Raw genomic sequence first — 23,889 nt, forward strand, 5'->3', positions numbered from 1 at the left:
CAACGCGTGGTGCTCTCTGCTACAGAAGATCTACCAGCACAAAAAAGGATGGCTAGAGACTCAGTTCAACCTTCTCTTCATGACTTTGCAGGAGGCACATTCAAAGTTTTATTTCCACTCATCCTCTGAATTCAACTATTTTAATACACATTACTTTTATTCAAACATCAAGATTTCTTCAGCTGACCCAAATCTGAAAATACAATTCTTAATATATACGCTGAAGTAAAACCTGAAAGATGGCACTTTAACAAATTATTTCTTATGTTAAAAAACTGAAGCCTAAAATAACCAAGCAAACTACATCACATCTTGTTGTGCTTTCCACTCTTAATTAGTTTCTTCTCAAAAGGCACATGCAAGGCAGGCTAAAGAGAGTGAGACTGTCATGTAACGTGCTTTTTAAAATCTGGCATTGAAATGACACATTTACACACAATTCCGAACTAATGCAGACAGCTGAGTTTCTAAAAGCAGTAAGCCAAAGACTACGTAATATTGTCGCATGATTCCTTTTTCTGAGTTTTACACAAAATACACTTAAAATAAACACATTCTCCCTCTCGGCCTGGTGGGTGCTTAGAGGATCACTTCCTGTGCATCACACATCTATTGTTCTTGGTTTACAGGTGTTTCCTCTCTCCTCTCCACCCAAAGAATGCTTTAAAGGGGCAAATTACAATTTCTCGTCATTGCAAGAGGCTACATACAAACATACTTGAGTCTGGTCAAAATTGTGGCGCTTAATTTATAAAGAAAAATCTCAACCCTCACACCCTCTCAAATTGTAACAAATCCAAGTGAGAATGAGGCTCACAAGTATCTGGGCATGTGTATTATTGCTCATTACTGTGACTCTGAAGATAGAAACCTGCTACTTTCAGAACCGGAGGCTCACGCAAAAAATCTCTGGAAACACTCACCACAAGTAATATTTCTTATATCAGCACTGTCATTTGGGAGAATGTGTCAGTAAGTTTTATGCTGACAACTCTCCAAATGTTATGATAAACCTGAAGAATGTCAGCGCTTTTAATTACCAGCAGGTCTAACTAGTTATGTCTAGACTGGCGGACACCAGGAGATTTCCAGGCTCCTGAGTCCAGATGTGCCTCGGGCGGCTCCCCAAATCTCATCAGGCAGGACTTGGGTGTGCACAACACTGAAACCCCCTGGAAAGGAAAGGGTGGGAGGTGCCGCGTCCCCAAGGCGTTCCCATTCCTCACCCAGACACGCAGGAGCCACCAGCTCCTGAGTTACACAGTCCGGTGCGGCTGCTGAGAAACACACTTTCTGGGCCTCATTTCCCGTACCTTGTGCTGACTCCCAGCATCCTGCCACGAAGACACAATTCCACTCAACCGTATATTTTTTTCCTAGTTCTTCTTGTATTTATTAATCATCAGACATATTCTTGAAAACACCTAAGTAGAAAGGTATCAATCCTACTGTTCCACAGTTGCTTTCTCTCCCTGCAAAGATACCACCTTCTTATATCTCCCTGTAAAATTTCCTTATACAAAGTGGTTAATGCACCACCTCCTATCCTTAAACCCTGTACCACACTGAACTAAGGACTGATAGCAGGTGCACTACTGTTGTGATTTTGATTGTAGACCTTCTTTACATGAAAGGTCAGTTAAATTCCAGCATGATTTGAACCTACTTCTCTAACAGATATTTAAGGGATTATCTAATATCCAATATCTAGCACCAAAGGAATGCTAAAGTAGAAGTATTTGACAAATTCATTATTTACAATTTTTTCACTGTTGTTGGAGAACCTATTAATCGTACCCAAAAATACATGGTTTAATGCACTAGGATGGAAAGTTAAAGTCAATCAGCTGTGTGATTTGTTTGAAAAGTGTGATATTTACAAAGTCTGTACCAATATGGATCCTTTAACCAGAAATTACAGTTAGTTACAAAGTTCTGATGGCTGTCATCACCTTGAATGAATCAACAAGAAGCCTTTAGCTCATTGTATGTTAAAGATGGTTCAAAGAATACTTGACAGAAACTATCAAAGGCTACGGTGTACTTTTATCCTTACACTTCCTTCCCAAGCTATTGCATTCTTGACCCCATTTTATTTGTCCAGTCAAATGAAAACTCACAGTAGCCCAAGAACCCTATGTGTCATGAATGGACACTTCATTAAATGAAGAGATTGCAGTAATTAGTTATGGGAGCACAGATGCATTTTCTTACCAGAGAGTATGTTTCAAGCACCTATTTTTAGCAACTGTTTAGATCCTGTAAAATCCATGGGGTTTGTTTCTAAAGATCACCCATGTCTACAGAAGGTATTTAACTGCTCTGTCCGCTGTCGGAGATGTCAGGGAGCATCACTTGGTGCAGAGAACTTCTGCGTTATGCTGGGCAGGAAACGCAGCTTCCATTTAAAGCAGAGAGGAAATGAAAAAAGTGGCAGTTGTAAAGCTAATCTGAGAGAAGGGGGAAGGAGTGCTTAACTCTGTCACCTATAGATTTGAAAATCTTTCTATTTCACTATGTACTACAAGTCTCACTTCTTGTGTTCTCTCTAATAATGGAGAGTACAAGTACACGGTACATTCTCCTGTTCCTGTCAACTACTGATAACATCTACGAACTTGCGTTCTATGAAGATACATTTATAAATCAACTTAGCTGCAGCTTTAAAAAAGGAGAAGCACGAAGACAATGGAAATTAATTTCCAGACTCTTTCAAAATATCTAGTTTCAGGATGGTTAAGTAGCCCTTGTTTTTTTGCTAAGCCTATTCACAGTCACTTACCAGTCCAGCTTGGCCAAATAACAGTTGTACAGCAGTTTTGCAGGCTCCTCGCCAAGTGGAAGGGCAAACCTGATTTAGTACTTCGGTAACAGGAGAGTCATCCCGCGGTGTGAGTCCATTATGGCATCCAGCTTCCTTAATCAACTGCAGCATTGTGTGCTGAAAAAGTCATAAACACACTGTCATACCAAACGCGCAATTCAGAAATGCTGACACCCATGCTTCCACATCTATTTATCATTGTTCTACACGTTTTTCGAACAACTATAATGTCTGTTACCTCTGAACAGTCTTGTATTACTAGAAGAGCTCAACTGCGGAACAGAAGGATGGAAGACCGTCTCTGCTATTTGGAACAAAATACTCTTCCAAAATCATAAACAGTATTTTATCTTATATTATTGCAAAATGGTTTAATCAAAAACTACAAGAACACTGCAAATACAACAGAAAAGCAGCATTTTGAGCTGTGGATTGTTTCAGCGCTTTCAGGAGCAAGGAACTGGGCTTAACTAAAACAGTGAAAACACTTATTAAAATTGCCCACATTACTTCTGAACGGACCTCTTTTCCATTCCTTTGTATTGAAAATACAATTAAACTTCTCTGCAATTTTAAATTATTTTTTTAAATTGATTGAAGTTTGTAAGAAGATACTAAAAGGAGCTTTGTTATAAAATATTTTTTCAAGTACCTCCTTTGGCACTAGAATGATCTGGGCCAGACTTATTTTGGCATCTGAGGAGATAAAAGCCCTGAATTGCATCGCCTGGTTGGAGCATCTGTAAGGGCTCACTTTCCTCTGCACTTTTTGATACCTAACCCACCTATTTTCAAAAAGTTCATAGAAGCTTCATTACCTCCTAGACTTCTATGCTTCGCTCAGATTGGACTGAGCTTGCCCAGGTGGTTGAAACATTATCAGAGGCAGGTGTGGACCTATAACATTATCAACATCTTGTTTCCAGAGGAAGTCAAGCTAAAAATACACACTTTACAATACACATTTGGCCCTGAACTTCTACTGCAGTTGTTCTCTCAATTTTAAGGAGTTCTATTTATTTTTTAACTCTGCTCCTGTGGTTAGATCCAGGGTTATTACCGTTTTCAGCTTCAGGTTTTCTGCTGCAGACTCATTGAAGGATATTCCTTTCAGAAAATGCGATCCTATCTGAACAGGTACAGTGGGCAGTTCACACTGAATTGGCTGAGGCGGAGTCTGTCTCCTTCCCGTTTGCTGGGCTTCAGCTTCACTGCAACAGCCCTGCAATATGCAAGATCAATTAGAAGAAATGAAGGCATCAAAACAAAATGCTAAAACGAGCACATTTTTTCATAACAGCTAATTCCAAGGTGAGGATGAAAGAGAGCCGGTTTAGCAGATCCTACCTGAAGACTTGCTTCAATAGCTTTTGGGTTCAAGTGGAAGCCAGCCTTCATTGCATATTCACAATGGCCTAAACTCTCCAAAGCCACTTTGTAAGCCTGACATTAAAACAAAAAGTTGAGATAGAACAGGCATATCAGGAAGGAAGCATGCAGTCATTCCGTCTGGATACTTATTAAGAATCGTTACATGGATTTACTCAACTCTGTCCTACGGCATATCCACATTTAGGAGGAGGACTCAGTGTAATTCTCAAATAGCCCATGGCTGCCTGTGGTACACATTTCCACAGGAATATACTCCTTCCCTATTTCATTCCTTCGCCCACCGACTGTACCACATGCACATGAAAGCGGCAGACGTTACCAACTCACCTGCAAAGCGCTGTCGATTTTCACATTGAGCTCTTTGAGCTGATGCTCAGGGATTGCCACGCTCTGCGAGCAGAAGAGTTGCTGCACTTCAATTCCTGCCAAACATCCATCACAGCCTCTTTCTCGCAGGCGAGATGTGGCCTGTAATGTAAAATAAAAATCCAGGGTAAAGAGGTTCAACATTAAACCAGGTCAAGCTTAATTAAATTTAAAAAAAAAGAGCAAAAATACCCCACAGAGCTTAAAACGTTATAAAGGAGATGAGAGGCAACACCTGGTGGAAAGAGTCTGGAGGAGATTATTTATTATAACTTGTTAAAACACTACTGCTACTTTGAAAGCACAGCTCTCCCATAATTTGTATGGCATATAGGTGTTGGCCAGCAACTCAATTCAACATTGTTTGCTGTTACTATTTCAGCTCCCTCCCAGCACTGAGGATCCTGTTACACAGGCCACATGATGACTGTGCTTACCAGAGGAGGGACTTATAACTTCAACATAAAGGGTATTACTTGCCACAGAGGATACATTTAATCATGTGTACAAACACTCGTGTGTACATAAGAAGATATATTTATAAAATTAAGGGTGATTACTGCGGTGCAGTTTGAGAAAAGCCACACAAGGCTCTGATCAACTCAGCGCAGCCAGAGAATAGCTTTGTATAATACGATTTTGAAAAACAAGACATATGAAAAGCCAAACACCTGGTTTTAACTGTAAAATATTACGCTACTGAGCGGGGTAAAGCAAATATAAACCTAGTCCTAACTGCATTTAAGGCCTCAGAAACAGCTTATTTTTCAGTTTAGGAAGGAGTCTTGCTCTAAAGTAGGGTGTCCGAACTGTGGATTTTTCATACCGCAGCCAATGGAAAGACACATTGGTCACCTCATCCACACATACAAAATTACAGCATTTTCCAAGTGAAAAATAGTTTTGAGCTACTGACAACATATAATCTTCGACTTCATTCTGAAACAGCAGCATATTCTGCCAGAGGCTGATTTTATATGGAAGTGATGGACTGCCACTCCACAAAGTACAATTTGGAAATAATTCAGTATGTCAAATCTCCCTTCTATCAAAATTAGTCTATCTACAATTATAAGAGAAAACCAGAGATCTTACTTATTTGCAGAGCACAGATTTTTCTTATGCTATCCTAAAACCCCTCACAACTACTTCAGGTTAGTTCTCTTAGTCAATCATAAAAATTGACCAGTTTCTTCTATTGCTATTCTGGAGCTAGGGAGAATCTGTATTTTTCTCTCCATGCACGTTTTAAAAAGTATTTGATTAGTGTAACTCTTGTATTAAACTATTTCAATATAAAGGTTTTGTTAACAGAAATAGCTGAAGTGGGTTGTTAAGGAGGTAAAAAAGAAAGTTAAAGTCCCACATTCTGCAAACCCAAGTTGAATGTAACCACATCTTAAATAAACTTGAAAGCAATTGCAGGACGTTTCTAGAAAACGTAACACAGTTTTAAGGAACTACTTATATTAAACACAAAATTAACTATTATTATGCAAAAGGAGTAAAGCTATACCAGCATGAGACCTGTTAACAATTATCTGTAATACAAATCCTTATTTCAGTCAGTGAAATAAATTTATGCTGCAGTAAAAATTAGAAATAATTCCTTTGCATTCATAGTTCTAAAGGAAGCTTGTTTGCTTTCGCACACCTTGCAGATGTCAGCTGATAAATGGAAACCGTGACAAGGTTTCCAGTCTCAATGATTAAGGTGCCTGCGTGGGCTGCCAAACCAGGCTGCAAAAGCACACGCTCCAAGGACTCCAGTGTAAGGAGACCACGCGCTCAGCGCCCGAGTCCATTCTGACCTACCAGTCTGCAGACCTCAATAGCGTGAGGGAAAGCAGAATAGCCCATAAAGCTAATTTTGTTTGTAAAGTACTTCTTTCAGCAAGAAGAGTAAGGATTCCACAGATAGCAAGTGTTTGCCAAAATACAAGTCCAGAGAGTGGTACATTTAAGTAATATGATTAACTTTCCAACAGTTAATGGATCAAGCAACGTGAAACTTAACAGCGTGACGACAAAAGTGTTCAAAGTTTCTTCCAAGACATTTTAAATATAAAATAGAATTCATGCTCAAAATTTAAGGTAAATAGACATCTAAATTATTTTTCATCAAGATTTTGCTCTGTTTTTGCACAGACTTGTTGTGTGGTGGTTTGTTTTTTTTTTAAATTCCCCATCTGCCAAACCACATACAAACATTGTTAATTCATTACTAATAACAAAACATGGTTTTTACTGTTTGTCTTTATGCACAATCATATCACAAAGAAAACTTTACACAGGGCAAAGACAGTATAATAACCGTAGAGGTAAAACAAGTTTTAGCTTCTGACACTAACTGCACCATGTTCCTCCCTTCAAATATAGCATGACTTGAAAATCAGAGACTTTCTTCCTTTATTAGGTCATCCAGCCTCAATTTAGGTTTCACTAAATATAATGTCACTATAGCAAGCCCTCCGTACCTCTGCTGCGCCTCTCCATGATCTTATTGCATCTTCTAGCTCATTTGTGGGGCTTAAATTTGAGGCTCCAGCCCCACTAACGTTCTTTCTCTCTTGCGCTACAGCTTCAGCAAAGCAGGAGTGGGCCACCGGCTGGACCTTCTGCAGAGCCTGGGACAGGAACTGGAAGTGGACCTGCATCACGGTCAGGAAACACCGCCCGAGGACCTGCGGGAGAGAAACAAACCACTTTCAAGCAAATAGAAGATTTCACAGAAGTTCCCCCTGCCTTTTGTTCCGTGTTTGGGGTAAGGATCTAAGTTAAACTCAGATTTATTATTTGTCTTTAATTGAAATAATGCTTCAGTTCATAAGTAATACATGATATTTAACCATTTACTTAAGGTGAACAGTGAGTGAGCAATGAAGGGGAGATCACACTGATCCCATGTCATTTTTACTTCCACAATCAAGTTAAGGTTGGAAGAAGGAAAAGCTTGTTTAGTTACTTAGCAATATGGAACACATGAAACGATACAAAAATGAGAGTAACATATTATCACAAGGACGAGGTCAACAGCAAAACCCATCTGTGCATAGGCATAGCTGAATTTATGCTAAAAACCCCAAACCAAAAATCTGAATAATTTTAAAACATGATCATAAAAATCAGAAAAGTTTAATCCAACAGTTTATCTTCCAAGCAGAGAAATAACCAGCAATATGCATCAAAAACATTCTGCCACACAAGACAGTGACAACACAGTGCCAGTTTTAGAATGTAACAGTGACTGCAGCCTACACACACAAAGTCACAGCCCTGCCACTTGCACTGTCTGACAGGAACTGCTACTGCTGGCACAAATCTTCTCTTCAGAATATTTCACTGAAGTGGGTCACGTAATACTGGCTGGGAAAGCCCCAGGAAAGGCTGGGAAGCGCAGGGCTGCCGGTCCCTGCGTGCGCTCAGAGTCATTTCGGTTGGAAGAGACCCTCAGGATCATCGAGTCCAGCCATAACCCAACTCTGGCACTAAACCACGTCCCTAAGATCCTCGTCTGAACGCCTTCTAAACCCCTCCAGGGCTGATGACTCCACCACTGCCCTGGGCAGCCTGTTCCAGTGCCTGACAACCCTTTCCATGAAGAATTTTTTCCTGATATCCAATCTAAACCTCCCCTGGCACAACTTGATGCCATTTCCTCTTGTCCTATCGCTTGCTACTTGGGAGAAGAGACCAACACTGTCCATGCTACAACCTCCTTTCAGGTATTTGTAGACAGCGATAAGGTCACCCTCAGCTCCTGTTCTCCAGCTGAACAGCCCCAGCTCCATCAACCGCTCAGCGGCAGCAGGGGCTGCCCAGCCCTGCCAGCCCCGCGCGTCCATCCCCCGTTTACCTCCCTCTCATACCAACACTAATGAGAATTCTGACTGAAGACAGACATATGCCTCAGTTACTACAACCAAAATGGAACAGGTCACAGAAACTGAGTACTTAGGTACAGCCACCACATGTAGAAGGGATCCTGAGGGACAGCCTGGGGACACAGCGGCACGAGGACGATGCTCCGACTGCCTTCGGGCCGCGCTCTCCGAAGCAGACGAGAGCTTACAACAAAGCGTCACCAGAACACAGCAGAGAAGCAAGTATTTTCCAAATTACTGCAGAAAATATTTAAAAGCTATTCAAAGTGTTTTGTTTCTTTTACGGAGTTTGTCACACAAAGTGCTTTAAAAATGTATATTTGACTTTGATTTATTAAAAAAGACTCAACTTGAATTCCATTTTAGGAATAATTCATAAAATACCCAGATAATGTACAAAGCCATCGTGCCTTGGAGCAAATGAACCGTCTGGCTCATTTTCAGCTACATTCTTCTGGAATAAAAATATTCAGACACAATGATCTTACTGGCAAGACTCTGCAGTCACACGATCAGTTATATGCATTAACTATCTACTTCAGAAGAACCAGTGGTGGCAACGCTTTTTTCCATTGCATCCGGACTCCTTCTGACATTCCATTCTGGTTCGATCACTTCCTTTCTTTGTACAAGGCATAAAATCAAACATTTTTGGTACTTTGACTGACCTCTGAAAGTGGAGTTTGCCTTATTAAAAAGGCAGTCAGCAAATGATAAAATGAATAAAACTCTAACTTTCCTGGCTACAAGATTAGAAAGATTTATAAGAAAACTCTGGGAAAGACAACTGGCAGACTGAATATTTCTGTGTATGAAGAATGCAGCTCTCAGGGGAAGAAGAAACTAGGACTCATTAGGAATTTCAAGCCGATTAAGTTTCAAAGAATATTTAAGGTACAGAGGTTGAAGGTTCCCCTGCCTGGGAATTATGCTGAAAATAAACAAATGATCTAGTTTTTAAGTGGCAGCACACAACATTCCTAGTATAATTTACAATGTCAAACAGTAACGATAAATAGTAACATCTGCTTTACTGAACTTCTATTTTGTTTGAAAAATAATCTGTTTCAGTCTTCCTCAGAAATGGATAAGAGTGGTTTTAACTGCTTAAAATCCAAATAGTGGAGGGGTTTTGCACTGTTAAACATTCCCTGCAGATGCTCAACTCACTTTGCTTTAAAGTTCACTTCTTGAGGATCTTCTTCTAAAAGAACTGAAACACCCTTAACTGTGGGAAAGAAGTACGACCACCACCAGTTCAATAAATACAGCCAGGGCTGGCCCACAGTTATCCAAGTGTGTAAAGCAATACACTAAATCTCTGCTGGAAATCTGCAGAACAATGTTAGCATATGGATGCGTTTTTTTCAGTTAAAGGCACCACCTCGAGTTAATTTTTCCCTACTTTGCCCATGCAGAAGTGTTTGAGTCTCCCGCTTTAGACCATAATAAGAACAAACTAAAACCGAGGGACTATGTAGTAATCAAAGATGAGCTGGAATCACCACAGGGGTCAACTAGTAAGTTCTTCCTGGTAGTGGTGGTGTTTTCTTACTCCATTTCTTAGAGTCATGTATATTGCCTATAGGATGAAGTCTTCAGCTCACACACTTTTTGTCCCAAGAAACACAATGGGCAATGGGACTTTGCGGGGTGGTCTCCCTGCAGACTTCCCTGTCTCTGAAGCAGGTGATGAGGTTAATCAAACTGGTTACATACACACAAGGGCATCAGGTGGAGATGCAGCGTTAGGTTATCTTGTCCCGTATCATCCTCCTGCTGGGGGCACACCATCAACTTGGGAATATTTTGCTGGACAAAGTGCATGCATAAAATTGCCAGATTTCGTTGCTGAACAGCGATGCCAGGCAGATTCCCTGGCAAGCAAACCTTGTGCAATGGATTCTTTAAAACTACCACTAACAAAATTAGCAAATAACCAGTGTCAGTCTTCCAAACTCGATAAAAACACTGACCTGCAGTTTCAAGTACCATTTTAAGCAGTAGAATTTATTCTTTTTTTGCCTATTTCCCTAAGCAAACAAAAGCCTCAAAAACCCAAACCACCACAACACACTCATTCAGCATTCAGTGGTTTCCTACCACCCTCATTTCCCTTAACGGAGTTCTTAATGGCTTTGGTAACGATAAGCCATGCACACAACCTGTCTTTACCCACTGAAGAAACCAGATTAAAATAGCAATAAACTGAAGTTAACAATGAGCTATGACTCAAACTGGTGTACCAGATTATGAGAACATGCCCTTTCCCACATATTGCTCAAAGTGGGCAGAACATTATTTATTTTTACTATGTAGCAATGCCCTGCAGTTCAGAAGAGTGACCTCGTTACCAAAAAGACGTGATCCTGCTCATGGACAAAAAAATCACCTGCAGAGAAACCAGATTCCAGCAGAAGTTGCACCTTTGCATTCACAGCATGAAGACACACTGACAACCCGACAGACTCATTTCTGCTGTCAGTCAACCTAAAAGCCCAGTTGTGATAATCTGATATTGACAGCTACTAAAATGCTAATTAAAATTGAGAAAAAAAAAAAAAAGCATTTAAATGTTAAGCATTTTAAAAATAAAGAGTAGCAATTAAAATGCAATACAAAATATTTCTAAAGACAAAGCTAGCAGACCTGAGAGCAGACCATGAGATTATAGACCAAGACAAGAGTACAATGTCCTTCCAGCAAGTCACAGCATTTGCTACTCATTTGAAGCAGCTTTTTGCTACTAACAGTTCCTCAACTCTGAAAATCTGAAACCAGTCCCTGCAAATCACAGGAAAGATAATAAATAATGTTTTAAAATACTTAAATTAGGCTTTACAATGTTTGCTGAGGAAAACCGACATTCTATATTTTCTCAGACATTTTTGTCCCACGAGCTTCTTATTCAAAAATCTTCAGTTATTTTATACATATAAAAGCCAAAAATTATCTGCATTTAATAGAAAACAGTGTCCAAGTAAATATCCTGTGCACATTCATGCTTTCCTTTTGTTTAGGAAGGCAACATATACATCTCTGTCATTACTACCACTTCTAAGACAATACACAAGCTCCATGTAACAAGATTCATTCTTTATATTTTGCAGTACTGAGGCCTCTGCAAAGCTTCACAAAAGATGAGGAAACATACAAACTTTTTTCCCCGTTTTAATTCTTCCCCCTCCGCCCAGGATTTCCTTTGGCGCGCTTAACAGAGCCCAGTTTTACTGCATTCTTCCAGCTTACAAAACTTTAACAACAGATCTGGAAAAGTTAACATAAAACACACTCTAGTTCCCCCTGCTTTCCAAGCTGTTCCTCTCCCATACAGGCACAAAACACCTGAGAATTCATAGGGTTTTTTTTAAAGGGGAAAAGGAAAGGCTGAAAATAAAAATCAGCATTTGCATTTCAGAAATTAAGGAACCTTGGGAGACTCCATCTGTCACCGACACTTTGATCTAGAGAAGTCACCTTCTTACACATCTTGGCAGACAGCTCTGAACTAGCACACTCTGTTCTGCTAAAAAAACAATAAATAAATTAAAAACCTCACCCACAGCTGCTGCTTTTAGTCCAAATCCAAGTCAGTGTATGCTTATCAGAACTTGAGGTTGTTTTGATCTTGCCTTCCCTGGGGGCTAGAGCCCCCCGGGCTAATGCACAGACAGGGCCTTGTTTCCATGTCCTCCTCGTGAATTCAGGGTTCTGTCCTCCTACCCCACCAGGAATTACAACTCCCCTCCTGCAGCTCCCACCCCACCAGACTCCATCCTCACCCGGGAGGCTCTGCAGCGTGTCTTCATGGAACACTGCTGAGCTGCCACTCAGACATTTGACCATCTCTCAATGCTTTTCTATAATCAGGGAGGAAAAAAAAAAAAAGGAAAAAAACCCCCACAACACAACACCCCAACGCATTTTTTAATTAACATTTCAGCATAAATATCTCAGTCTTCAGCATAATTATCTCAGTCTTCACAACCACAAAAAAGCAGAGTAGGAGAGGCTCTCAACAGGTCCACCCTACTGTCCCAAGCAAGGAGCAATTTCACCTGGGTCACTTTTGCTAGATGCAGGTTCAACCTGTTCTGTAAGTTCCCCATGATGGAGGCTCCCTACCCTTTGTAGCAACCTACATCAGCGCTTCACTGACATTAGAAAGTATTTCCATAACTTCTAATATGAATCATTCCTTCTGAAATCTAAGTTCATTACTTCTTGCTCCACCTTACATGGACACGAAGAACAAACGCTGCCACTTCTTCTGGCAGCTGCTCACATACCTGAGCAATTCTGGTTTTCTTTCTTAGTCTTCTCTTCTGTAGAGTCAGTCTTTTCAATTTGTTCTCTGAAGTTCTGTTTCCTAGATGTCTCATTACACTCGCTACTCTCCTCTGATGTCTCTCCAGCTGCTCACTATTTCTCCAAGTGCAACAGCAGCAGTGTGAGTGTGCACCGTTGTGTTTAAGGCCATAATAACCAACATGAAGAGAGTTGAATGCCATGTTCCATGGTTCTTGCAGGTTATAGTTCTGTTAAATACACGACAACTGCCTCTTTGCACAACAGCAACGCCACTGATACATTATTTGCAACTGCACGACACTGACTCCTACTCAATACACGGCTACCGTAAGCCCTAGAATGGTTCTTCAGAGCCGCTGCCCAGCGGACTCCACTTGTGAGGCTGAAAGTTTTTGTTTAAATATTGCCACATTCAATTTTCCCCTCTGAATTCCATCCCAACTGGAAAGCTCATTTGTTCAACTCATGAGTATTTTTAACTCAGCAGGTCTTCCAGCATACTCCTATCATGTACTTTCAAGTCATCTCCAAACTTAAATACATTCTCTATAGTGACCTCTGCCAAGGTCCATTTTGACAGTGAGCAACTGATAACTGCTTCCTGGGCACCATCATCCAACTACCTCACCCATGCACTTACGTCATCTAAACGACGCTCCTTGGCCGACTTACAAAACAACCATGTGAGTGTCAAATCCTTACGTTTTGCTGGTTTTAAGCAAAAGCAATACTTGCCTCACTACACAAAAGTTGCCAAAAATCTTGCATGTTGACTAGTTATAAAGGCACATGCAAGACGCAGTTTTAATTAAGAAAAGGTACAGGAAAAGTACAATGACGAGGCGTCAATTCCCACAAGATTTGCCTCCAAAGAAAAACAAGCGATCGAGCTGTTTCACCTGCATTCTCTTCATGTTTGCTCCTACCTCAGAGCGCTGCAGGAGCACCTGGAGCTCAGGAACAAGGGTTGGGTCCATACAGGTAAAGCAGGGACCAGAGCAAGTTTCTCTGCCTTCGCTTTAAGCTGGCAGCACATGCAGTCAGCTTATGCAAACACCACTTTGCTTCTGCTCATGAACCCTGTTCACAGCTGAAGAGGCATTTTCCCCACACAGCACGTGGGGCAGGGGAGGAATCAGCACCCAGAATTGCTTGACTAGCTTCTAAAAGGAGTACGCCAATAGTTGCCTATATGTTGCAAGACAGAGTTTTGAAGTCCATAAAAAAAGCCCTAGAAGACAGTCAGTCAGTCAGTGCTTCATATATTTTTGCCTTTTTTAATTGAAAAAACTCTCTTTCAGGACAGATATTATCCAGGTCTTCAATTGCATAAACCCACACTAATTTTTAAATTTATTTATATATATATATATATATATTTTCCGACAGCATTAGCTAAACATAGCTAGTTTTTATAATCTTTTCAAAAATACCAGTCTATAGTAGATATTTATAACAAATATATAGCCAATCTTACTTAATCCCATACTAAGCATGCAAGACTGCAAACTGTCAGTCATGTTTCTCACTACAGCTATGTACTACAAACAGCATTCTACTGAACTACTTCACCTGTTGTGCAGTTATAGACAGCAGATAATGCTTGGGCAAGCATGTGTGTAGCAGTCATCATTACAAACTTACCTGAAACCTCACTGAAAAATGAGAGAACTCAAAAGTAAATTTTCCACTCAGGATGAAATCCTATAGGAATTACTATACAGTAGTCCTTGCAAAGTTAAGAAATATGTCAAAACACGAGGAACACCAGGGATTCATAGATGACTAAAAGTTAATATATATGACTATCACTTAATGCTGCCTGGTATATAATTAAGACATTTACTACAAGAGAAATACCCAGAAGTAGGCAGCCAGGCATGAGGAGAGCTGGGGATCCTCTCTTAACGTCACCACCTCTCAATTCTGGCTGGTGGGCACTCGCTGCCAGCGTAAGGCAGTGATAGCAAAGTCACCCTCATGCCAGCATGGTGTTTTCCTTTTAAGCACAACAGCTCAAACACACAAAGAAGTTTTGAAGCGTGATAAAACATTATTTTACACAAACTTCAACCTTTAGTCAACTAATATAGAGTTTTACACAAACGCTGATGACACTTCACCAGTCCCAACTGTTCAGCTTTCCACTTGGAATGGATAATATTACAGAAAGTATAGGTTTATTTAGAAGATGATGGCTTAATGTCATTAGAAATACAAGCTAGCATAAACCAAAATTGTTTAAACCTTTTATTTAGCTGCTCTGGAGGGGCAAGGTGTTGAGAGTTTTTTGGTTTGCATTACTGTTATTTTTAAATGAAGCATGGTTTATGCAAAGAGGTTGTTGGATTGCTGGTTATAGATTTAAATCATGTAAGAAGACTACCAGTTATATAGGTAGTACAATTTAATTATAACTCATCTTTCTTATTTCACAAAATGTTGAAATAGGGTGTAAGTTCTTATACAGAAATACCTACTAAAAACCTGTTTCAGCATAGTTCAAAGTCAGGCACTGCACAACACTTAATACTTTCAAGAAGAAAACATAAGGATAGAAGAGCTGCTCTTTTTACCAGCATTGCCCACACATACAAAGCAAGGCAGAGAGAACTTCTGATGTAGATGTGATTTGGAAGAGCCCAATTAAGAAGGAATGATACAAATTCACATGCAAAACAGTATCCCCAAGGTAACTTACCTCAATGTCTTGTAGGCTGAACTCTTTTTGATCTTTAAAGTTTGCAGCTCCTGCACTCAGTTCCATCAGCATTTTTGCTATTTCTGGTTTTATTGCTGCTGTGAGTCGACTCGCTGCTTCCATGACATGTTCCTGCACGTCTTTCAGTTGCATAGCTGCCTTAGAATAGTGCGAGTTCCTAAATACACTGCTGAAAAGGTCTGTAAGGAAAGTGCTCGTACGGCAAAACACGTTGAGTGCATCCAGGTATTTGGAGATTCCCTGCTGGATGTCTGCGATGGGAGTCGTGTGGGACACGGGGTGGCTGCAGCTGCCCGCAGCAGCTGAGGAGACCAGAGGGGACGCCGGGGCCGTCGATGCCAGCGGAGCGCTCAGGGTCCTGCCTAGCTCAGGCATTTGATACTGCTGGTGTTGCTGCACTTTTTGCTTGGACCCGCCAAGCAAAAAGCGCCGCTTATAGTCCATTTTGCTTTCTTGTGCACTACAGCAATACATAAGTGAGTGCCTGTCCGAAGATTCCTTAATTAACAATCACTTGTCAAATTCCTTCCCCAAATATATAGTTATGTACAGTAACAGTGGAGGACTGCGTACATAGGTTTCACAAAAGGCATTTCAAAAAGGCAAGTGTCTGTATAATCTGTATCAGCAGTGAGAAAGGCAGCAGACTTGCTGACTTTATATTTTCAGTGTTCAGTGCAGCCCTGCTGCAGTTATAAACTGTATTCTCTCAACCATGCTCTGTCTCTGGTTCGGTCTCCACTCTGCACACGGAAAAGCAACACTGGAGCAGAGAAGTTATCACCTACAATTTCTTCATGAGCACATTATTGTCACTTGCTGTTAAGTCTACAAAAGTTACTTTTGTCAATGCAAATAATAGTTTTAGAAGCAATACCTTAATACAATTTCCCCATTAGCAATATCAGGAAAAGTGGAGCAAACCACCGATCAACAGCGATTGTAAAAGCAGTGCAGAGGCTCCTTCCTTCAAAAAGCAAATTGTTGTGTTAGCAGATCAAATATCTTCAAATGTTTTGACAGATCCAGTCTGCCAAATTAGTTTATTTGTAGTGTCTCTTCTTAATACTGGAGGGGATTAAAAAAAAAATCTGGACTCTGTTTACAGAAGACTTCGCAAGTATAAGCTATTAAAAATTAGTGTTTATTATTGCAAGCCTTCTTCCCCTTTCCTTGTTTGTTGAGGTAGTTGTTTCCGTTGTAACGTTAAGCGGTGCTTCCAGACTGCATTCGTCCTCAATTGTAGACTCGGAACAAAAATGCACAAATGTATTTGTAAGGCCTCTAGGTCATTTCCTGTGATGGGAAAAAAAAGAACAAAAAGTTTAAAATGTTATGGAACAATAAGAAGGTTTAAGATTTTAACTCCTGCAGTGTTCTGGTATACTTTTCTAGGCATATGCTGTCATCAATATCCAAGATCAAAAGGAAGGGGGAGTTGCACTGACAATTTAAAAGGCAGGTACAAGTTGCTGCCATCCTGTTAATAAATTCAACACTGCTCAATATTTTCTTATTTATTCTCCCATCCTAGACTGTCAAGCTTAAGACTATAGTCAATCCTCAGCACAACCCTTATACAGTTAAGAGCAGTGGAAGGCTATTAATGCAGAGCTCAAGGGGAGTTAAGCACATTTTCTAACCTCATATTTTTTTAAATAATTTAAGAATTAAGTAAATGAAACCTTTTTTTCATGCACCATAATTTATTGCAGAAATCTGAGACTCCCATTCATTTTAATAATTTACTAAATCAACAGACACAGGTCCTTCACTTTTTTCCCAGTACGACAGCAGACAAATCTGTCGATACTCTAAACGAGATGAGCCAAAAAGCAGAGCATACACATTCCATTTCAGGGTGACAGACAGCATCTATCATACGCAAGGTATCACAGGAGAAATGCCTAACAGGTTGGCCTAAATAACACACTCACCAGACATGAAAGCAGGGAGGAGATACAGCTGCTACTACTGCCCTGCTCCTACTAGCAAACTCTGGTGAGCTGGAGAGCCAAGACTTTCCTGCAGGGTCTGGAGGAAGGTGAACGGAGCCTGAGCGGCCAGACAGGGTCAGTTTGCACAGGAGACATTCCAGGCCAGGCTGCAGGAACCGGAGCTTCTGGGAAAGGGCGTGAGGGCGTTTCAGCCCTTCCCCTCAGCCAAACACAGCTCTGAACCGGACAGGGCTTGGCATCCCATGGTCATGTTTACAGGTTGGAGTCATATATCCATACAATGGTCACAGTTATCCTAGGAGTTCATTTACATATCTTTATATACACACTTTATATAAACACACACATATCTATTTATACATATGTGTGTGTGACAGGAGAATTTTTTTTTATGCACTATGAATTTATAGCTCGTCAATTAATCCCACCTCAATCATCTTCCTTTCCTCTGTGCCACAGACCCCATTACCTCTATCCCACCAGCTAGGCCAGGCTGAGAAACCTGTTGTGTCCTCAACAGGCAGTTTGCTACAGCGTTCCTCGCTTTGAGAGAGAAACGTTCTGTGTTTTGACACTGCAAAAGACACTGATGAACAATGTCGGGACATTATCAGAAGGAAAGTATAATGTAGAGAAATACAGTTTGTTCAATCAGTTTATCTAGTCCTAGCTAGTCATGCTCTAGGTCATTCCCTCCCTCTCCTGCACATACACATAGCTTGATTCCATCAAATATGGACATTCTTTTCCTTACTGCTGCAACTGCAATGTGCAGGGTTAATATCAAACAGTAATTCAGGATAGTTTTTTTTTTTCCCTAAGCACTTAAAAGAATAATCCAGATATAGCAGAAAAGATCTATTTAATTCAACAACAAAATGTTCCTTTAGCTATTATATTTGAAATATGAAACCTGTATTAATATTGTCAAAATGGTTTGGGAATAAAGATTTTCTCTTCAGACAAAATTTCTTATTTCCACCTGTCTGAAGAAAGAAGACGTCAGTTCATTCACATAATGTGTTTTGACACATGCATGTGATACAAAAATCCCACAGATAAAGAAGCAGGCAAGACATGGCAGGACAAACCAACGTACAGAGCTGGATAGTCTCACACCCACTAAAACAACAGGCACACAAGTTTCTCAGGAAGTCGTTGCTGCAGATGGCTCTGCTTCCAAGATCTAGAGCAAATATTCTTGTGTATTCCCACTTTCTAAAACATGATAAACAGACAAACCAGCAGAAATTCCCATATGCATTTCAGCATCCCTTATGGAAGTACTCTAGGCTGATGACTGTCTTTCTAACTACTTTAGTAGTTCAGTATTCACAATGAATGCGTCAAAACGCAATAAACCCATTAAAATGAATTTTCTAGGAGGGCTTGATATCATATGCATAGCTGAAAATCTTCTTCCCCTTGCTTTACAAGCTATGGTGCCTTACCGTGGAAAGTGTGATTAAATTGGTTTTCTTGATTGCATATAAATGTAGACGGAACAAAAGGGTTGGTTAATTTATATGCACTGTGTAAGTAAATTGGTGATTATTTTCCCTAAGTAGACATGAATTTCACATTGCAGAAGAACTCAGAAATGATCATGAAACATCTAAATGTTAATTAGCACCAAAAGTAGGAAGAGATAAGAAGAAGGGGTTTTCCAGCTCTACATAGAGCACGGAATTAGATGAGCTTCTGCAAAGCAACACTGCAATTTGGTGGTTCTGGTCACACACTGAGCCTTCACGATTCAACTGAGACACTGATCATTTGACATGGTCTGATATTTAGCCAGTACACAAAACTGCTACATCCTAAAAGAACACAAACGCAATGAATAGAAAAAAGCGGTGGTTTTGTATTTTCTACAGCTATAAACAAACATGATAAATCATTGTGTTCTACTTCTGGACAATTTCACAGTCAGACCTGCAGGTACCTACTCAATTCTTCAATACTCCCTTGTCATAAAATCAACACAAAATCTTGAAGACAACAGCTTATATCTTTAGCATCTAAAGACATATTTATTTATATTTATTTAGAGAGAGGAGAGCTACCGTTCTTAACACTTTTCAACACCAGGCATGTGGGTAATGCTACATGTTCTACGCTCGGTAATGAGAGCTCCAACATGCTATGTACAAAATAAACATTCTTCCTTCTGCATCTTTTCTTGAAGAAGTGAAGCGGAGAATATTCCTGTGCTCTCCCCTCCCTTCTCCCATGTTACGGTTCCCCCGCAGCTCTTGGTGCGCGGCCTAAAAGTGGGGGGGTCCATGTTGTACCTATATGAACTTTATGCCAATCTAACTCTTGCAATGTTAGGAAAAAAACAAACCAACAAAAAACCCTGTTCCATTCTAGTGATACAAGAGCAGCACGTTATCAGTCCAAAATACAAACCCTAAGCTTGTACTTCATTTGCAGAAAACAAATATTCACAGAAATCAATTGTAGAAAGTATTTTAAAAGTTAACCTGCCACAAATAAAGACAGTTTATTCTTTCCTTTATGTAATCAAGACCAAAACAGCGTTGCTCAGATACTATTAAACATTATAAATAGAACTAATATATAGTATAAAACCAAGCTCCACACTGAATACTATACTCTTGAAAGCTGTAAAATGCTCCTGAAAAAGCTCACCACACTGTTTATGTTTTCACTTTAAGGAATTAATGCTATAGTTGTGGAACTGCTACTAGTTTGAACTATCTGAACTTCCACAGAGAATGAAGCAGACATCTGCACGAGCTCGCTGCTCTAAAAATGGCCACATTTGCATAGAGGAAACAGAAACTGCATGAAAATGAGAGCATATGCAAATTAAGTTCGCTATCCTTTTTTAAAATGTACCAGACAAAATTTTTTGCTTAGATAATTCCCAGAAAATCAAAACTATTTTCTCCAGCTTCAGTGATTGCAAGAGATACAAATCAACAGGGAAGACTTTCCAACAAATGGAATTTGGCGCCTCCCAGTTTCCGTTTCGGATCAGCACCAAAGGGTCTAATCCCCCATCCCAACCATTTGGGATTGCCCTGCGGGAAGAGGAGCCAACTTTTCCCCTGAATCAACATGGGAAATTGAACAGAGGAAGTAGTGAGTAAAACGTACCAGTCTATCACTAGTTAGTTTAGTTACACAACTACCCACACTGTCAGCATCCTTTCAGCCAACTTCATTTACCATCTACGTGAAAGCTTTGCAGGCCTTACTACAGGGTGTTTCAAAGAGATGGACCCAATTTGAAAGCAGTATATTTCACAAAAACACAGTCTTTGACACATCCTCACAAGAAAAAGCTGCAAAGTGCAATATCTGGGGATCTTGGGGACCAAGAGCATAGCATCAAGTCTTGGGGTCCCGTGTGACCTGTCCAAGTGGAGGCACTGTGTGGCTGCAGAGATACAGTGATTTCTAATTGGGTCCATCTTTTTGAAAGGCCCTGTATGTAATTTTTCTTTTTTTTTTTAAATCAAAAAATGATTTTTCATCATTTAAAAAAGATCCTGATCTCAATTTTAAGAACTGCTTGCAAAGGTGTTCTGTATGAATCCTGTTGTCTTTTCAGTCAATGTACAATATAACACATGAGTAAGATGATTCAAAAATACCTGAGCTACTTTTTTAAGAGTAACACTCCCAGATATTGTACATTGGTTTTAGTTTTATGAGCTACAGCTTCTAAGATCTCCAGATGAACTAATGTTGCAAGTACCATTCATGTAAAACAAACTTGAAAGCAACTAAATTCAATTCATGTCTCCAAAAAAGTAACTCCAGGAGAAACCACCCAGAGCAGGCAGATTGCTCACTGGGGAAACGCCTGAACAAACAAAGGCTACTGCAGGGCCAGGAGGTCAGCGAGCTGCCAGAGCCCAGCGCGCCCTTTGCAGAGCACACCAATTCCTTCACATTTAGTGACACAAATCTTGTGCAAATCCCCAAGTTACTCCGCTATGAAAGGCGTCATTCCACCTTCAAGTTCTGCTGTCACTGCGTGCACATCAGATCCATCACCTGGCCAGGCCACCCAAACTCCAACCATGGATACCTTAAAAAAATAAAAATATCTCAAATGATCTTTGGTGTCCAAATAGCAAACTGGGAGGTTATTTCTTGCTTCTCCTTTCAGACGCGACAAGTTGCAGGTAAGAATACAAGTGAACTAAGACAAGTAGTGGAAACTCTTTCCCCAAATAAACTCGTCAGGATCCTTGTAAATAAACAGGTTAAGAAAAACAGTCAAGTAATCCCAACTACTTCTGGAGGGCCGAGGGGGTTGAAGACAGACATCAATATAGTAATCTACAGATTTTCACTGGGAGTTGATTCATTTTGCACTATCCCAAACTAAAGACAGCCTACATCTACAGCTATACAGTGTGCTTAGCATTTACAAAACACATCCATTCAAAAAGATTAGAAATTGGAATCCACATACCAGAGATCCAATTTAAAGAATATTAGAATTTCAGTAACAAATTTCATAACCTGAGAAATTAGATTCCAACTACATCATCTCCACTCTCAATTAAGACACCACAGCTATTAATATTAAAATGGTCACTGTATAAGGTACTCAATACATCCATAAAAAGAACGTACATACAATTAAGTGTGGGGACTTTTAAAATTTGTTTTCATTTTTAATGGTCATAAAAGTTTTCAGAATAATACAAGAGCTGAAACCATGTTTTCAAAATTAGACTTTTCAGTTGACAAGAAAAGCCATCTCCAAGTAATGCTGACTGGCAGAAAATATGCCTTAATCTCTGACATCAACCACGTTATTTTGCACCTGTAATTTCATACCAACACATCATAAATACTTAAAGCATGCAAATTCTTTTGCAGGGGTTGACAAGTTTAATTATCTTCACCACCAGGGCAGAGGTGGCTTTTGGTTCGCAGGACTCTCTCCGGGCTCAGACAGACCCCGGCAGCGCGAGCCCGGCGTGGGGAGGACGCGCGTCCCGCTGGCTCAGCCCTCGGCTGGACACGCGCGGCACCAAACCCCAGTGGGCAGGTGCCAGAAGGGAAAACCAGCCTTGCTTTTCAACAACAGGGTGAGTGGCAGCCACTAGGAGACACGGGCATCTCCTATGTTTTTTTTATTTGTTATCCAAATTGTAAAAAAATCTCCTATTAGAGGAGGACAGGGCGAGAAAGGAGAAGACAGAAATAGCCTATTATACCAATATCATTTCAGTTGTTGTTAGCTCATGAATTGCTTATTGGGATTCCTTTTGGCTGCTTGCCCAGAACAGTTGGAGGAAAAAACCAACACATAACAAAAAAAGTATGCAAGCCAATCCTTAGTGAACCCATGAAGGTCCTGTTGGAAATATCCCCCTTCCTAATACAGACTGGCCAGACACTCTGGCCCACTCTCCAGGCTACTCCAGGGTCGGATGGGTGTTAGAAGCAACTCAGTGTCTCCCCACCATCTGGGGAGCACAGCTCCCAGGACATGCTCCACAGGGAATATATAGTTACTGCAGTTTAACTAGAATCATCATCTGGAGCGTGCTATTGAAATGTATACAAACCTAAACGGACCAACAGAAACTGATTTCATCTACCAGTGAAACAATCACAAACAGAAGCATGGAGATCTGTTAAACCTAAGTGGAAGACTCCAGCAACTTGGTTTTATTAAGTCAAACGCTATTTTCACTGATGAAACATCTACCTAATATTTACAGACAGACTCTGAACTTATCTAGTATGTCTTTGTCCAGAGCCTTTTTCCCTTCAAAATGACCCTCCTTAAAAAAGCCATTAACTTATTTGTGCCGATTTGTGCCTTTTGCACTTACACTGAAAAAATCCTCTACAAGCACATCTATGCCAGATGCCCTAAAGGACAATCCTGAGCTGGATTTTTCCAAGGCAGAGCCTTCAGCACATCAGGAGACTTCTCACATTTTGTTTGAAGTAAAATATATAACACACCAAACAGCACTAATTGAAGTCTCAGCAATAACGTATGACAGCAAAAGGAAAAGCTAGCGAAAGGAATGTGTTAAACCAGACCTTCTTTCAGATGAGGGTGCCTCCCTGAATGTCAAAAATAGATGCCTGTGTCAGATCAGGATCACTGTTTCAATCCTCCCTTGGCAATAGGTGCTTAGGTTATCTATTTTGAAAGCAGGACCAGCTCCCTTTTGAAAGAGAACTGTGGGTGCAGAAGAGAGAGAAAAGAAAATAGCCTAACAAAGCATTTGCACCCAGCATGAGAAATTCCCATGCGATGTGACTGTCAGCCAGAGGGGACTCAAGACTCCGTGTCTCACCTCCCAAAAGGGTGCGCTTCACAGCAGCCACCAGCACACTCCCTCCTGCTCTCTCATCGGGACATTAAAACATGCTACGATGAAGAAAAGACTCATGAGACCACAGTAAGAGTGAGTATGA

General features: G+C 40.4%; 1 protein-coding gene across 5 annotated transcripts in view; it reads right to left on the reverse strand.

The window, feature by feature from the left end:
* GARRE1 (granule associated Rac and RHOG effector 1) overlaps positions 1-23,889 on the reverse strand; it is a 60,685-nt gene that overhangs the window by 14,763 nt on the left and 22,033 nt on the right. For 3 of the 5 annotated variants that reach the window (XM_082062521.1, XM_082062519.1, XM_082062518.1), the window contains 6 exons: positions 15,479-16,795; positions 7,060-7,266; positions 4,544-4,684; positions 4,172-4,267; positions 3,885-4,046; positions 2,783-2,941 (listed from right to left, as the gene is read on the reverse strand). In XM_082062521.1, the coding sequence (XP_081918647.1) occupies positions 2,783-2,941; positions 3,885-4,046; positions 4,172-4,267; positions 4,544-4,684; positions 7,060-7,266; positions 15,479-15,973 (1,260 nt within the window). In that variant the 5' untranslated portion in view covers positions 15,974-16,795. Of the gene's footprint in view, positions 1-2,782; positions 2,942-3,884; positions 4,047-4,171; positions 4,268-4,543; positions 4,685-7,059; positions 7,267-15,478; positions 16,796-17,436; positions 17,864-17,885; positions 21,524-23,889 lie in introns of those variants that run through there. The other 2 variants (XM_082062520.1, XM_082062522.1) reach the window with 2 other exon arrangements.

Source organism: Streptopelia decaocto (genome assembly GCF_964273445.1).
Source record: "Streptopelia decaocto genome assembly, chromosome: 11".
NCBI lineage: Eukaryota > Metazoa > Chordata > Aves > Columbiformes > Columbidae > Streptopelia > Streptopelia decaocto.